General features: G+C 44.5%; 2 protein-coding genes across 2 annotated transcripts in view; both read left to right on the top strand.

Annotated features, from left to right (window-relative positions):
* The window catches only part of LOC135510772 (CUGBP Elav-like family member 5), a 72,831-nt gene extending 68,235 nt beyond the window's left edge, over positions 1–4,596 (top strand). The window contains exons 8-12 of the mRNA XM_064931983.1: positions 276–482; positions 1,106–1,195; positions 1,411–1,554; positions 1,654–1,796; positions 2,132–4,596. Of these exons, the coding sequence (XP_064788055.1) occupies positions 276–482; positions 1,106–1,195; positions 1,411–1,554; positions 1,654–1,781 (569 nt within the window). The 3' untranslated portion in view covers positions 1,782–1,796; positions 2,132–4,596. The remainder of the gene's footprint in view (positions 1–275; positions 483–1,105; positions 1,196–1,410; positions 1,555–1,653; positions 1,797–2,131) is intronic.
* A 4,408-nt stretch (positions 4,597–9,004) lies between these two features.
* LOC135510767 (protein fem-1 homolog A-like) lies at positions 9,005–12,475 on the top strand. Its single transcript, XM_064931969.1, has one exon. The coding sequence runs from the start codon at positions 9,165–9,167 to the stop codon at positions 11,016–11,018; it is 1,854 nt and encodes a 617-aa protein (XP_064788041.1). The 5' UTR covers positions 9,005–9,164; the 3' UTR covers positions 11,019–12,475.
* Positions 12,476–12,799: the final 324 nt, after the last annotated feature.

Here is a 12,799-nt window from a genome sequence, read left to right as displayed (position 1 = left end):
TCTGTCTCTGGTGTAGTGAGGATTTCTGTCCCTGGTGTAGTGATGATTTCTGTCTCTGGTGTAGTGAGGATTTCTGTCTCTGGTGAGTGATCATTTCTGTCTCTGGTGAGTGATCATTTCTGTCTCTGGTGTGGTGATCATTTCTGTCTCGGTGTAGTGATCATTTCTGTCTCTGGTGTAGTGAGGATTTCTGTCTCGGTGTAGTGAGGATTTCTGTCTCTGGTGTAGTGATCATTTCTGTCTCGGTGTAGTGAGTTTGTATTCCCCCACTGCAGGTCTGAGCTCCCCTCCGTCCACCATGCCCTCCTCCCTGCCTAGTCTGGTGAGCCCCATGATGAACGGGTATACGGGCCTCGCCCCCCAGGCTAACATGCACCCTCTGGAGACCCTCTACACCAACGGCCTGCCCCCCTACTCCACCCAGAGCCCCACTGCTGCAGACACACTGCAACAAACCTTTACTGGGGTGCAGCAATACACAGGTGCAGTCCACTACACATCTCTGTTCTCGAATCCTGATCTTGATACATCCAGGTCTTCACCAGAGTCTGTTGAATGTGACTCATAAAGGACTAACTCAATCCCCACGCTCTCTCTTTTCTTTTTCACTTCATCCCTCTTACTGCCTATCTCTCTCTCTCTCCCTTTTTCTCTCTCCTCTTTGTCCTCTCTTTCTGTCTCTCTCTCACACTTTCTCTGTCTCTCTACTCTTTCTCTCCTCTCTTTCTCTCCTCTTTGTCCTTTTTTTCTCTCTCTTTCTCTCTCTGTCTTTCCTGTCTCTTTTTCTCTCTCTATCGCTCTGCTCTGCTCTCCTCTCTCTCTCTGTCGCTCTGCTCTGCTCTGCTCTCCTCTCTCTCTCTGTCGCTCTGCTCTGCTCTGCTCTCCTCTCTCTCTCTGTCGCTCTGCTCTGCTCTCCTCTCTCTCTCTCTGTCGCTCTGCTCTGCTCTCCTCTCTCTCTCTCTGTCTCTCTGCTCTGCTCTCCTCTCTCTCTGTCTCTCTGCTCTGCTCTCCTCTCTCTCTTTCTCTCTGTCTTTCCTCTGTCGCTCTGCTCTCCTCTCTCTTTCCCTCTTTTCTTCCTCCCCCCTCCTCCCTTTCCTCTCTGTAGCCATCTACCCAGCGACTACACTGACGCCTGTAGGTCAGTCTCTGGCACAGCACCCTCAGGTCATTGGCCAACAACAGAGGGAAGGTGAGGGTGAGTAACTATATTTACTAATTATTCATCATCATCATCATCATTATCAACAACATCAAGTTTCAAAGCTTATTTGTCACATGCACAAGATACAGCAGGTGTAAAAGAGTACAGTGAAATGCTAACTTACAGGCTCTTTTTAAAATACTAATATAAGGTACTAATATAATGTATTACTATATAGTAATGTGTGTCCATGCACGTGTGTGTTCCAGGACCAGAGGGATGTAACCTGTTCATCTACCACTTGCCCCAGGAGTTTGGGGATAACGAGCTGATGCAGATGTTCCTGCCTTTCGGCAATGTCATCTCCTCCAAGGTATTCATGGACAGAGCCACCAATCAGAGCAAGTGTTTTGGTGAGTGACAAATGTTTCTAACCAAACACAACCAGCGCCTAGGTGATTGACGCTACCACCAACCATTCAGAGCATCTGTCTGTGTCTGTATGTATGCAGGCTTTGTGAGCTTTGATAACCCGGGCAGTGCCCAGGCTGCCATCCAGGCCATGAATGGTTTCCAGATCGGCATGAAGAGATTAAAGGTGCAGCTGAAACGTCCCAAAGACGCCTGCCGTCCCTACTGACACCCCCCAGCAAAGGTAAAAACCTGTGTCTACTGTTATAGATAATATAATGAAGTTATTAGTGTTTTTATCAATGCTGTTTCACCCTGATTTTAGTTGTCTATGTTGATCAAAAACTTATAACAAAGTTACACTTCACACTAGTGTCCCGAGTCAGATTCTAGCGCTTCTCTTTCCCTCTCTCCCAATCCCCCCCCTCTCTCTCTCTCATTGTCGGTATTTCTCTCTCTCTTTCTCTCTCCCAATCCCCCTCTCTCTCTCTCTCTCGCTCTCTCATTATCTGTATTTCTCTCTCTCTCCCTTCCTTCCTCTTCCCCCCTCTTCCTTTCTCTTCCTCTCACCCCCCATAGGTTTAAACAGAAGTATGGAGGACGTCTTTGATGGAATAAGACATTTCATGAAGGAACAAACTCAAAAGAAATTATGTTTTTAAAACAATGGAAAATAGACTTCATATGGGAGTTGGGAAGAGATATGCTTACATCTTCAAACATATCTGACTGGGAGAGGACAGGACTCGCAGCTCTGCAACAGCTCTGCAACAGTGAGAGTCTGGTATTACAGACAGAGAGCAATGGGATAGAACAAGACTTTCAAAACAAATTGTTTTTTTGTTTTTTTTGTTGATACAAACAGAAACAACTTTGAACAATTCAGCATCTTTGGAGACTTGGTAGTGAAGAACCACAAGCAGACTAACAAGCTGTGCTAAAAAGGATATGGATTTCTGATAGACTCAAAAAGCATAGTAAACAAGAGACTTCAGGTGTTTCCTACCATGTAATGAACGAATAAGGGTTGAAACTTGATCTGAGGATGCCCAGTTTATCTGCGAAGCGATTATTTCAATATTTCTTTCTTTCTCTCTCTCTCTTTCTCTCTCTCCTCTTTATCCTTTCTCTGTGAGTCCCAAGCTTGCAACTTTCTCAAGTTTCCATAGCAACCAAGCGAACTGCACCCCCTTGGGATCGGAGGACCAAATGTTTTTCTCTTTAATAGTCATGTACAAAATACTAACAATCATAATACAATAACAGTATCCTGCTTAGTTTAGTGCAAACTAACATTAAAAAATAATTGAAATGCAGTATTCTACTGTAGTTGAATACATAACAGTGACAGAAAGGTTCTTTAGGTCAGCATTGGATAATTCACCATCAGTGTACAGCTGACTACTAAGCAGTATGTAAATGTGAGATTGGATCATGTAGCAGTCAGTTGGAGAGGTTAGTGAGGGAGAATGTTGCCGCAAGCTCTTTCTGAGGGCTGGAATAGATATTGGAGCAGTTGTTTTGTTGAAAACCACCTCTTATCATCTGATCCTTGAACTATTTGAGGTTCTGTCTCCCTCTGTGCAGCAACCACTCTGTTCTATTCAAAGATGCCCATAGGTACAGATCTAGGATCAGCTCACTTTACCTGAATATTAACCTTTAAGCTGGAATCCGTTGTGGTGAAACTGCCCTCATCCGTTTGCAATATTACAACAGCAAACACATTACTTCAAACAATGAACTAACGTGTTTTTCCCCTCTGACATCATTACATGCACTATTCTGCCTATAGAGCAAAGGCCATTGGATCACATTTCGCTTCAGAAGCTAACTGCAGGTCTCGGGTCAGGGGTTAAAAAAATGATGTCAGGAGTCCCACATGGAGTAGAATGACTAATACTATACTGTCATGTATAGTGTAATGTTATTGGAGTATATCTAATACATAAAGTATAAATCCATAGAAACTGTTCATAGGAACTGATCTTAGGTCAGCTTTCTGGTTTAGGTGCTTAATGTTTTAAGTTAGGATTTGGGGAGGGACAGCTGATCCAAGATCTGTGTCCACTTTGTTTAGCCAGTAGATTTCATGCATCGGGTTCTTCCTGGTCAGGTCACATTCTCATGAAAAACTCCTCCCCCTTACAGTAGCACAGAAACACTAGTATGGCACAAGTTAGTTGTTTATTGCACAAGCTATTTTATCATTGTATAACAAGGGTGTCAAACTCATTTTACGATGGGGCCACATTCAGTCTTCAATGAGATCCGGAGGGCCGCAGTGAAAATTGCTTATATTTCACCGGCGTTTAAATGTTCAATAAATTGGCCTCTATCCATCGTTTGTTGAATTTGCGTTGCTCCCTGACTGTCTAGCAGTCATTTGGGTGATTATTAGCTCGCTGGACAAAGTATATTGAGTTTGTTTTCCTACACACAAAAAAAAAACAAAAACAATGTGATTTTTGACTCAAACCACCCACAAGCCAGATTGGACCCCCTCGTGGGCCGGATCTGCCCGCAGGCCATATGTTTGACATCCCTGGACTACACAAACTCGGGAAAGCAGATCTGGTTAAATCCGGACAGTAAACTGTCAGGGAAGGTGTCATCAACAGCAGCACAGAGTGATGCAGAGTTAGAGTAGAAAGCCATTCGATCCAATTGAGTCTGACACCGTCCGACAACCATTACAGTTTAGCAGGTGTCTGCTTGCATTTGGGTGAATGTTTTATTTAGTTTGGAGAGACAGAGAGCACAGACACTACTTTATTGGGAGAAAAAATGAAATTGGCTTTTAAAGGGCTATAGAAGGTCCAATTGTGAGAACTAGTCATTCATTGTGCTGTGTAGGACAGGTTGGGAACATTGTCACAGTACCTCCCTCAGGGAACACTAGATACCAACAGAGGAACATAAAAAAAACACTCTAGAATGCACCGGTGACGATTCCAAGAGACACTCTAGAATGCAGTGATGACAATTCCAAGAGACACTCTAGAATGCAGTGATGACAATTCCAAGAGACACTCTAGAATGCAGTGGTGTCCAAGAGACACTCTAGAATGACAATTCCAAGAGACACTCTAGAATGCAGTGGTGACAATTCCAAGAGACACTCTAGAATGCAGTGGTGACAATTCCAAGAGACACTCTAGAATGCAGTGGTGACAATTCCAAGAGACACTCTAGAATGCAGTGGTGACAATTCCAAGAGACACTCTAGAATGCAGTGTTGAATGCAGAATGGTGACAATTCCAAGAGACACTCTAGAATGCAGTGGTGACAATTCCAAGAGACACTCTAGAATGCAGTGGTGACAATTCCAAGAGACACTCTAGAATGCAGTGGTGACAATTCCAAGAGACACTCTAGAATGCAGTGGTGACAATTCCAAGAGACACTCCAGGATGCAGTGGTGACAATTCCAAGAGACACTCTAGAATGCAGTGGTGACAATTCCAAGAGACACTCTAGAATGCAGTGGTGACAATTCCAAGAGACACTAGAACAGTGGTGACTAGAATGCAGTGGTGACAATTCCAAGAGACACTCTAGAATGCAGTGGTGACAATTCCAAGAGACACTCTAGAATGCAGTGGTGACAATTCCAAGAGACACTCTAGAATGCAGTGGTGACAATTCCAAGAGACACTCTAGAATGCAGTGGTGACAATTCCAAGAGGCACTCTAGAATGCAGTGGGTGAGGGAGGTGGGGTTTTCTCTCTTTTTCTTTCATTTTTGGTCATCATCACATCTTCAAGAGTGAACCATATTTTCACTAACTCCAAGGGAATGTTACTACCTATTTTGCTTACAGACAATTCCTGGCCCAATATACCCTGAGAGATACACAGAATAGCACGTTTCACAGAACAGTCATAATGGTACACTGAACATGGCTACTGCTCCAAATCACTGACTATTGCTGTGAGTTGGAATGTCCCCTCCATTTCTATCCTATATGGTGAGCACTGTCTGTCAATCATGCTGTGAGTTGGAATGTCCCCTCCATTTCTATCCTATATGGTGAGCACTGTCTGTCAATCATGCTGTGAGGAATGTCCCCTCCATTTCTATCCTATATGGTGAGCACTGTCTGTCAATCATAGATATGGTGAGCACTGTCTGTCAATCATGCTGTAAGTAGGAATGTCCCCTCCATTTCTATCCTATATGGTGAGCACTGTCTGTCAATCATGCTGTGAGGCTGGACATAAGGACCAACATAGAATGAATTTGTTTGTCATCTTGTAATAGCAGAAGATACTATCAATCATATCATAAGTGAAGTTGCCAAATAATGTTTAATCTATCTATGAATTCTAATATGTAAATGTGATTATCTTGTAACATTCCAGGCCAGTTGGCAGCTGAGAGATAAATATGAAGTAGCTATTTTAGTTTTATTGATATTAGTTTATTCACTGTGCACAGAATCATAAACCAACTGGACATATGGGTAAACCAATGAAAATGTATGTTCAAGATGTGTATTATACATTGATTTATTGTCATGGGTTTTAATCATTGTCAAGATATAGCTTACTTCTTATTAGCTGCCAGCCTTGTATTCTCTTGTATCCGCGTGTAGTTTCCTCACAGAGATGTATTCAAAGGAAGAAACGGGACGTTTTGTTTAGAGTCAAGGGTCAACTCCATTTCAAACGCTTGTCAGTCGAACTGGACAATACAATTTCTCAATGGGACAGAAGTTAAATTCCTGTATTGACTGTTAAGACAACACTGTCAGCTTTAATGATGCATGCCTCTGTGAAAAGTTTACTGACCAGCAGCCTCTCAACACTGTCAGCAGCGTAGTAATATAATTATTAGTGAGGGGGAGCAGTCAAATTGCTTTGGTCTGAGGGTCAAAAACCCTTCTAGGAATTCTATTTTTATGGTAAGCAGAGCTTGGCCTGCGACTGATGCAGGAAGAAAGTCAGTCTTGATGTTTGATCCACATCCTGAGGTAATAGCAGTCCTAGTTGCACTAAGAGACAAGCAGTGCACTACAGTGACTTGACAGGTTATTTGACCTTTGCTCATCCAATAAATATAAAGCAGTATCCTGAAGGCTAAATGCTATTATTGCCAAGAAGATGGTTGGAAATCTATGTGTATATTTCCATGTTTTATTCAGGTTCTGGGGTTATATGCTTTTCGGGGGTTGGGGTATATAAAGATAGTTTACTGTGCTTTTTCTATATGCATTTATTAACTACTACCTGAATGAAGCCATGTTACTTTCAATCAAATGACTACATGTATACTTAGCATTCCTACTGCACTACCTCTAGAAGGTGATGTGTATATAAAAAAAACAAGACTTCTATTTTCATTTGATGATTTATTATGAGTTTGTGTGTTTACTGCCAAAATCCACCTACATCCATCCTTACTGCTCAACTGGAGGCTTGGGGATTTGGACGATAAGGTGACTTGGATAATGGGAGGGGGGGGGGGTGTCATGCCATTCTAATGAATGAGACTGTATGTATCTGTACTGTGTTTTGAATGCCATGGGAAAGGAGAATATAGCTTGATGTAAATAAGGAAATCTGTTTAATTCCATAATAGTCAGCACACAAATATTTTCAGGTAATGGGGCGATGGCTGGGGGATTGATAGAGAGGGGTAGGGGTGATAGTGGAGATAGTGGTGGTGGCTGGGGTTGGCATTTGAAGATTGTCTTACTTCAGCAGCTTCTTAGCACAATATACAAAATGTATACATGATTAAGAGATGGGGATTAGGAGAGTTGTGGGTAATGCCGAGGGGAGAAGGGGACATGATGATGTCTTTGAAACCACAGCTCTCTTATACTGCTCATGTCTCTCCTATACTTGCCGCTTTGACAATTATAATGTTCATACGCTTTAATTTATTTGCTTATTTATTAGGTCATATTTATTACTTTTCCTTGTATTTATTATTTTTATTCCCTGTTTTTCTTCAGATATGAATGATACAGAATGCTTACTGGGGCTTTTTCTCTCTGTACTTTTTCAATTTTACAATAAAATATTCTAATAGTACCGTAACATCTCAAAATCCTGTCTCCAGTGATTCTTAACCCCAGCAGTGAATAAATATGTGATTTTTCTGCCCTCTGCTGTTTGCTATCTACCAGTTTAAGTAGCCTATGGTAACAGCCAACAACATACACTGAGCTTGATAACCATTAGGAACACCTGCTCTTTCCATGACATAGACTGACCAGTTGAATCCAGGTGAAAGCTATGATCCCTTATTGATGTCACTTCTTAAATCCACTTCAATCAGTGAAGATGAAGGGGAGGAGACAGAGTAAATAAAGATGTTTAAGCCTTGAGACACAGATAATGTATGTGTACCATTCAGAGGGTGAATGGGCAAGACAAAAGAATGAAATGCCTTTGAACGGGGTATGGTAGTAGGTGCCGAACACACCGGTTTGAGTGTGTCAAGAACTGCAACGCTGCTGGGTTTTTCACGCTGAACAGTTTTCATGTGTATCAAGAATGGTCCACCACCCAAAAGACATCTAGCCAACTTGACACAACTGTGGGAAGCATTGTAGTCAGCATAGGCCAGCATTCCTGTGGAATGCTTTCGACACCTTGGTAAAGTCCATTCCCTGACGAATTGAGGCTGTTCTAGTGCTCCTAATGTTGTATATTCAGTGTATATATGCCATACATCCACCGTTATTTGATTTCAATAGACTATAGTGATCTAGTACTCACTAGATCTAGTACTAGATCTAGTACTCACACATCATTCAATGAAGACACAAGCTATGCCACAATGCTGGATAGATTGATGGTATTTAAAATTAAAATAAGTATTTGCATGTCATGCTTATTGAAAAATATATTTTATTTGGGATTTGGGAATGATCTGTTAGGGGCCTAGTTTATGTGAAGGGGTCCACACCCACATAGGCCTACTTCAAATATCAATTCAGCACCTTGGACAGCACCTAATTAGCTACTCTCATCGGGCGTAGCTGACAGACAGCACGAGACAGACTATATTCCCGAATTAAAAGTATTTTTGTATCAGTGTAGAGGTGAGATATATGTTTCGTCTAAAAGGCAGACGACAGAAATACAGAATCATTAATAATTATTCTGTAAAATAAAAAGTGATGACACTCGTTTGGAGATTTAGGGTGAGCCTGCTCTTTGTGTTTCAAGGTTCTTGGGGATTGTAGTTTAAATACGTTTACAAGGAAGCTATTTATTCATTCTAGTGAACGAGGAACACGTTCGCCTAAAAACTGCACTTCCCGTTTTAAACCATCTCGCGCTGAGTTCACTTGTGCGAAATGGCTCATGGGAATTATATTTCCAATCAGTAGGAAAGTGCCGTTTCATCCTTCGTGAAATTATTTCTAAAAGACTACATAAACCAAGATGCTAAGCGTAAATTGTAAACATAGATCTGTTAAAGAACACAAACGCCATCTTGACAGTAGCCTTAAAATGGCAGAGAAATGCCAGGGAGAAACCGAGCTACGGACAAGGTTTCTTTTATTGTTTTGAATAGATAGTCCCTTCCCTAATTGTCTACAAACGTAGCTAGGGGGTTGATGGCCAGTGAGAGAGCCGAAAGACGTTAAAATGGATATCACAACAGCGGTTTTCAACGCGGCTAGAGATGGTAAGCTGAAACTTATCCAGAAGTTGCTGAGTAACAAAAGTCCCGAGGAGTTGGAGGCTCTCGCCGAGGAGAAAACGCAGGGAGGCACCCCTCTCCTCATTGCCTCTCGATACGGACACTTAGAGGTTGCCGACTATTTGCTTGAAAATTGTAAAGCTAACGTGGAACTAGGAGGCTCAGTGAACTTTGACGGCGAGACGATTGAAGGGGCTCCCCCGCTATGGGCGGCTTCAGCGGCTGGTCACCTCCCTGTCGTCCGCACACTCCTTAAACACGGTGCCTCTGTCAACAACACTACGCTGACCAACTCAACGCCCCTCCGCGCTGCCTGCTTCGATGGTCACCTGGAAATTGTCCGCTACCTGGTGGAACACCGAGCCGATATGGAGGTAGCCAACCGCCACGGCCACACCTGCCTGATGATCTCCTGCTACAAGGGCCACAAAGAGATAGCCAAGTTCCTCTTGGAGCGGGGGGCCGATGTCAACCGCAAGAGTGTGAAAGGCAACACTGCACTCCACGACTGTGCAGAGTCCGGTAGCCTGGACATCATGAAGATGCTGCTGAAATGCAATGCCCGCATGGAGAGGGATGGATACGGCATGACCCCTCTTCTAGCTGCCAGTGTTACGGGGCACACCAACATCGTGGAGTACCTCGCCCACCAGCCCCACTCCTCGCGAGAAGAACGCGTCGATGCTCTCGAACTCCTAGGGGCCACCTTTGTGGATAAGAAGAGAGACCTCCTGGGGGCCATGAGATACTGGAGGAGAGCCATGGAGCTGAGACAACCAGCTGACAAGCTGGGACTCCTGGCCAAGCCCGTTCCAGGTACCCCTGTCCCTGCCTATGACTGTGCCCGTGAGGTGAGCACGGCAGAGGAGCTGGAGGCTCTGATCACAGACCCCGATGAGATGCGGATGCAGGCCCTGCTGGTACGTGAGAGAATTCTGGGGCCCTCGCACCCCGACACCTCCTACTACATCCGCTACAGAGGGGCCGTCTACGCTGACTCCGGCAACTTTGAGCGCTGCATCAGCCTGTGGAAGTATGCCCTGGACATGCAGCAGAGTAACCTGGACCCCCTCAGCCCCATGACAGCCAGCAGCTTCTTGTCCTTCGCCGAGCTCTTCTCCTTCGTGCTGCAGGACCGGGCCAAGGGCACCCTGGCAACGCGAGTCACCTTCCACGACCTGATGGGGGTGTTGGGGAAGAGTGTGAGGGAGGTGGAGAGGGCTGTGGCCCAGAGGGACAGCCCCCCCGAAGCCCCCCAGTTCACCAAGGCCCTGTCCATCATCCTCCACCTGGTGTTCCTGCTGGAGAAACTGGAGTGCACTGCAGAGCAGGAGCACCAGAAGAAGCAGACGGTGTACCGCCTCCTGAAGCTGAACCCGCGGGCGAGGAGAGGCTTCACCCCCCTGCATATGGCCGTGGACAAGGACACCACGTCGGTGGGCCGCTACCCTGTAGGTCGCTTCCCCTCCCAGACTGTGGCCTCGCTGCTGCTGGAGTGTGGGGCGGACGTGGACTCACGGGACTGTGATAACAACACGCCCCTGCACATCGCCGCCAGCAACGGTTGCCCGGAGATCATGGCGTTGCTGGTGAGGGCGGGGGCACACTTCGACGCCACCAACTCCCAGAGGAAGACCGCATACAACCTGCTGGATGAACAGAGCAACGGGCACCCGGCCCTCTTCCCCCTCAACTACGTCACTCTGCAGTGCCTGGCGGCACGTGCCATTGAAAGGCACAGACTGCCCTACAAGGGCCTCATCTCTGAGGAGATGGAGGTGTTTATTGAGCTGCACTGAAACCCCCCTCTTTGCTAAATATCCCCACCCTATCCCCATCATTGCCCCAGACGCCTTTTAAACCATTCAACAATGACCCCCATCATCTTCACCCCACTTCACCCATGTCCCCATGACTCCCCTCACCTTACCCAAGCCCACCTCCCTTCCCTATGGTTATTCTTCTCTGTGCCTCTCCAAACTCCAGACTGTGAGCTCTGTCTCAGATTCAGACCAAATCACAGCAATAAACCTCCCGGCCACTAAACATTATACTGACAACAGACTGGGAGCATCTTAATTGTGGCTACATGCTCTCTTTAGATGACCTATGATTAACACATGGACACATTCTAAGTGCTAGGTTGCTATTTGTTTGCAGGTGGGGGGGAACCTTGACTTGATTTGAGGCTTTTATGCTTTCCGTTTGACATTTTTCTTCTGTTTTCTCAGTAAGATGGAGGACTGCTCACAGAAAGGACAGTATGGCGGTGCCTGTATGTATTGGGTGCTGGCTTGTTTTTAGGTGGGAATGGAAGCTGTATTACCTAATAGGACATGATCAAATATTGCATGACATGAGCCATAAAGAGTGAATAGGATAGCTTGTTTGTTAAATCTGTCTTGTTTTGCAAGTTTATCGAGAATCATCCTTTGAACAAACAAAGTACACACGCTTGGCTGCTTGGTATCAATGTATTTTTATCCTCAATTGAGCATTATTTAATCCCCTGCCTTTCACTTTGACATTTTAAGGAGTGTTTGAAAACCATTTTATGCCAAAACTCTAGCCTTATATCAGTTCTAAATGTGTGATCTTACAGGTTAGCCTTATCTTACTGAACTAGCTTACTACGAATGGAGCACCTAACAACTGTGGTGTGCAGACTAGCATGGGAACTCTCATAAGAATACAGTGTTCTAGCCTACATTTCTTTAGCTCTGTCTAGACTGTGCAATGTGTTTTACAGCTTGGTCATTCTCTGGAAGTCTCCCTCTGGACAGCTTGGATACTGTGAGAAAGGACAGATGGGGATTTCTCTCCATCTCCTCCTGAGTGAATGTTTATGGACTGTTGATCCCAGTATCAGGTATCTATTCAAGCCTAGCTATCTACAGTCACTCGTTGTCTATCAAAACCCAGAGTTGCTACTATGAACCACAGATGCAGGTGAGGAGGATGGGGAATGGATCACACACTGCATCTTTGGCTTCTTCTTTTTTTTTTTTTTTGGACAGTCAGTTTTGCGTTCTTGTTTTTATCATACATGCTTTCATTAGTTTCTGTTTGTCCCTATGTAAAAACCCACCTGATTGAATGCACTTTGAAAAAACGAACCCCTAAAGGGTAACTTTACAACATCTGGGCTATGGACTCTGAGCCTTTCTCTCTCAACAACTGATTTATTAATTGAACTGATGGTAACTTCAAAACAAAACTGTGTTGAGATACTTGAATAAACGTCGGTATCCCTGCAGCAGGTGGGTGTTTGTGTTGGCTAGAGGATGCTCTGAATCCCTCTCATTTAGGTGATGGGCTATTGTTGTAGAGCAGTTGACTCCTGATAAGTGCAAAGTCTGTTTAATGCAATACAGTTCCCTTCTCCAGTCAATTCAGTTACATTCATTCCAATCACTTCTGATAACTGCTTAAATCATACTATTACAACAATCCCAAGCCATTGTTTTCATTAGCAGTAGACTGTATCTCCTCTCACCTTAACCTTCTCACTGTGTTCCTTTTCCTATGCCGCATGTACAGGGCAGGCCAGTGCAACCCCACTGGTCAGAGAGGGCTGGTC

Source organism: Oncorhynchus masou, chromosome 3 (genome assembly GCF_036934945.1).
Source record: "Oncorhynchus masou masou isolate Uvic2021 chromosome 3, UVic_Omas_1.1, whole genome shotgun sequence".
NCBI lineage: Eukaryota > Metazoa > Chordata > Actinopteri > Salmoniformes > Salmonidae > Oncorhynchus > Oncorhynchus masou.
The sequence above is the reverse complement of the archived record's forward strand: the minus strand, read 5'-3'. Positions and strand labels throughout refer to the sequence as shown.